We start from the raw sequence: 3,484 nt of genomic DNA, 5'->3' as shown, positions 1-3,484 counted from the left end.
ATAATAGATGCACAGATAATCTTTTACAATGCAACTCTTAAGCATAACTGTTCATATTCTTTGTAACACTGCCATCCATTTGCAGAGGTTTTTGTCACATCTGATAACTTGTACTTAAAATGTTCTTCTTTGTTCACAGAACAAATTTATAGCATTGTTCAGCCCAGGCAATGTGTTAAACTAATATTAGAGGATTTGTCACAGCCACGTCATGGTATATGATACTTTGCACCACAAAGCTTTGACACCCACAACCAATCAACCAGCGACAGGTTAGAAAGACAACCTATAACTTATATTTGAATATCTCAGTTGACTTAAATCTACATTTAATGGTAGGTAACTGAAAAAAATCATTCAATTAATCATATTATTATTTTAAAGAGACAATTACTGCTTAACATCCTTTTTTTAATTTTGTATTTGTTTTAACAATATTGCAAATTTTATGAAGGTATTATTGTTAAAATTCTAGACTATCGTTCTTGTTAAGTGATGTTAATTTTCACAATAATCACAATAATGATTTGATTTATCTCACTACAGATGATGGGGCAGTTCAAGATTTACCTTGTTGTTTTCTGGGCATTGCTTCTCATGACCACTTCTGGAGAGGATGACATAGGTTCACCAAAGGAGTGTGAGAATGCTCCCTTTGTTCCAGGGTACAATCTTGCTGGAGAGGGATTTGATGTTGTGACCATGGAGCGAAAAGGATCTTATGTGATCGACACGGAGAAATGGGATTTAGGAAACAGCACTTGTAAAATGCAAAAAAACAATTACATGAATGGAATAAAACAGAAGCTACCAGTAGCAGTTGTGTTCTGGAGGACCCTGCCAAAGTGTTCAATGAAAGTCTCCAGTCAGATCTTTGAATCAAGTGAAGCACTGGTCAATGATTCATCATCAGCGCTCTCAGCTAGCTGGAAAGTTGGTTTAGATGTGAAGGCTGCTGGAGCTGCAGTCGGAAGCACTCATTCCAGGGAAGCGAAATTTGCAATGACAAAATCAAAAGAAGACAAATACAGTTTCACCAAACATGAAGTTGCATGCAGTTTTTACAGGTGAGAGAGTTGGGTTGCTTTTCCTCATAGAATGACTTAAAAAAAACTTTAATTGTAATTTGCTCCCTCTTTGATTCCACTAAATTCAAACATATTAACTATTTATTTACAGGTATGGTCTAGCTAAAAAGCCTCCTCTTCATGCAGAGTTTCTTGAAGAAATTAAATCACTCCCTGCATCCTACGATCCAGACGCCTACCGCAACCTGATCACCACATATGGCACTCACTTTACCACAGGTGTCAAGTTAGGGGGGAAAATGAAAGCCATAACAGCCATCAAAACATGTCAGGCATCAGTGAGTGGGCTTACAGACACTGCAGTGAAAGACTGTTTGGATGTAGAAGCATCTGGTTCATACAGTGTAGTAACTGTGAAGGTAGAGAGCCATTTTTGTAAAGAACTGAAAAAGAAGATGGGCACAAATCAAAAGTTCAGCACTATGTTCAATGAGCGTCAGACAGAGATTATCGGAGGAAACATAATTGGAGAAGATCTGCTTTTTTCTGGTTCATCACACCCAAATTCCCTTAAGACCTGGCTTGAGTCTTTAAAGAACGTCCCTGACATTGTGCACTACTCTCTGAAACCCCTCCATTTCTTACTGAGTGAAAAACACCCTGCCAGGAAAGGACTGAAGAGAGCTGTTGAGGAATACATAATAGAAAATGCCCTCATGAAGGTTTGCTCAGAGCCTTGCAAGATTGGCAGGAAGTGCAGTGCAAGAGACCGATGTGCTTGTGTTTGTGAAAGGAGTCAAATTATAAAGTCTAACTGCTGTCCTGCTGAAAAAGGACTAGCCACCCTGAAAGTCTACAACCTTAAAGCCAATGGTCTGTATGGAGATGTAAGAACTCAAACAGATGGCACTGTATCAGTTAAATATGGCACACAAATCAAGCGCACTGAGACTATTGATAATAATGACAATCCACGTTGGCCAGAAACATTTGAGTTTGTTCCTATTAAGATTAGCATGGCCAATAAACTAACTTTTAAAGTGTTTGATGCAGACAGCTACTGGAACAGCGACCTCCTTGGTACATGCTCTTTTGAACTTAGAAGTGGAGTTGTGAAAGACACTTGTGTTTTTAAATATGGCACCTTCTTTTTTACCTATGAAGTGAAGTGTGCTCCCAGTCTAAATGGCCCACAGTGTAATGAACACAAACCTTCTCTAATGGCTTCCCCTCTGGCTGACATTTTCAGCTCAAGAAATGGTGTTCTGGTTAAAGATATGCCCAGACTTGAATCAGCTCACAACTTCTCAAATAAATTCGAGAGCGCTTATGCAAAACAGATAAAGCTGTAGGATTTTAGTAGGATCTCAGATCAGGCCTTATGCATTAAAGCCATAAGCTTGCAACGCTTCCTGATAATCAAATGCTTAAGTATAAACTTTGCTATTTTTTTTTTTTTATTCCAATTACTCGTCTTTGTATTTTGTTTTATTAAAGCATTCAAAAAATCTGATTTGTGTGATTTATTTACTTTTTGGGTAGAAAAACTTCCCAAAACTGCTAAAACTGACAGTTGTTCTGCAAAATATCTGTATTTAAAACCTTCTTCCTGGAGGCATACTATATATGTTTCTGGTTATTTGAATAGAATGATTAATTTGAATATAAATCATATAAACTTAATGAGACACCTTTAGCAAAAAAAGTCCTTTAAGCAAGTTCAGTCACATGCTTTGTTTCAAGTTAAATCAGAGCTATCAGGGGCCTGTACCATGATGGTAACAAACTCAGGATTACAGGATAAGTTTTGAGTTGAAGAAACAAAATCAATCCATTCAGGCTTTGTTGGTACCATGACCCTGATCATCAGCTTGCTCTGTGAACTAGGCTTTGATCCTGAGTTAATATAACACCTAATTTAAAGTGGGACCTTGTACATATTAAAGTGAATAGCTTAGATGTAGTCATTTTTAAAGCTTTATTTGTCAATTCCAAATCTTATTTAAATTAAATATTTTTACTATATTTATATTCATTTAAACTAAATGCTTAATAATAATTGTTGAACTAAAGTTGCTTCGGTGTAATGTATTATCAGTATGATAATAACTGAATCATAAATAAATCATATAAAATAATTATAATAAATGATCATTGCTAAAATTCAGACAATTTTGTGTTTAAAAATCTTTACTATGTAGTGACCTTTAATTTGGAGCAAGAGAAACTGGGAGTGACTGTTACGGCCGACTCGTGGTCGCAACAATATAGGAAAATCAAAACAATAGGTGGATATAATGAATGAGGTTTATTACATAATTCTAGGGGTTTCACAAAGCGCAATAATAAACTTTATGCCATTTGAATGACTTAAAATGCCGACAGACGCTAGATCCCGCTATAGCGAGGAAACAAGAGGCCAGCCGTGGATGATGTCACTTCCCTCTACGCCAACC

At 36.6% G+C, this 3,484-nt stretch overlaps 1 protein-coding gene across 2 annotated transcripts; it reads left to right on the top strand.

The window, feature by feature from the left end:
- The first annotated feature begins 252 nt into the window (after nt 1–252).
- On the top strand, nt 253–2,540 carry LOC308696992 (perforin-1-like). 2 transcript variants are annotated; one of them, XM_081376009.1, is made up of 3 exons: nt 253–272; nt 547–1,067; nt 1,180–2,540. In XM_081376009.1, the coding sequence occupies exons 2-3, from the start codon at nt 547–549 to the stop codon at nt 2,378–2,380; spliced, it is 1,722 nt and encodes a 573-aa protein (XP_081232135.1). In that variant the 5' UTR covers nt 253–272; the 3' UTR covers nt 2,381–2,540. The 2 variants fall into 2 exon arrangements, with proteins under 2 accessions (XP_081232135.1, XP_081232134.1); XM_081376008.1 differs by having other exon boundaries at nt 253–335.
- The last annotated feature ends 944 nt before the right edge of the window (nt 2,541–3,484 follow it).

Source organism: Scardinius erythrophthalmus (genome assembly GCF_964197995.2).
Source record: "Scardinius erythrophthalmus genome assembly, chromosome: 10".
NCBI lineage: Eukaryota > Metazoa > Chordata > Actinopteri > Cypriniformes > Leuciscidae > Scardinius > Scardinius erythrophthalmus.
The sequence above is the reverse complement of the archived record's forward strand: the minus strand, read 5'-3'. Positions and strand labels throughout refer to the sequence as shown.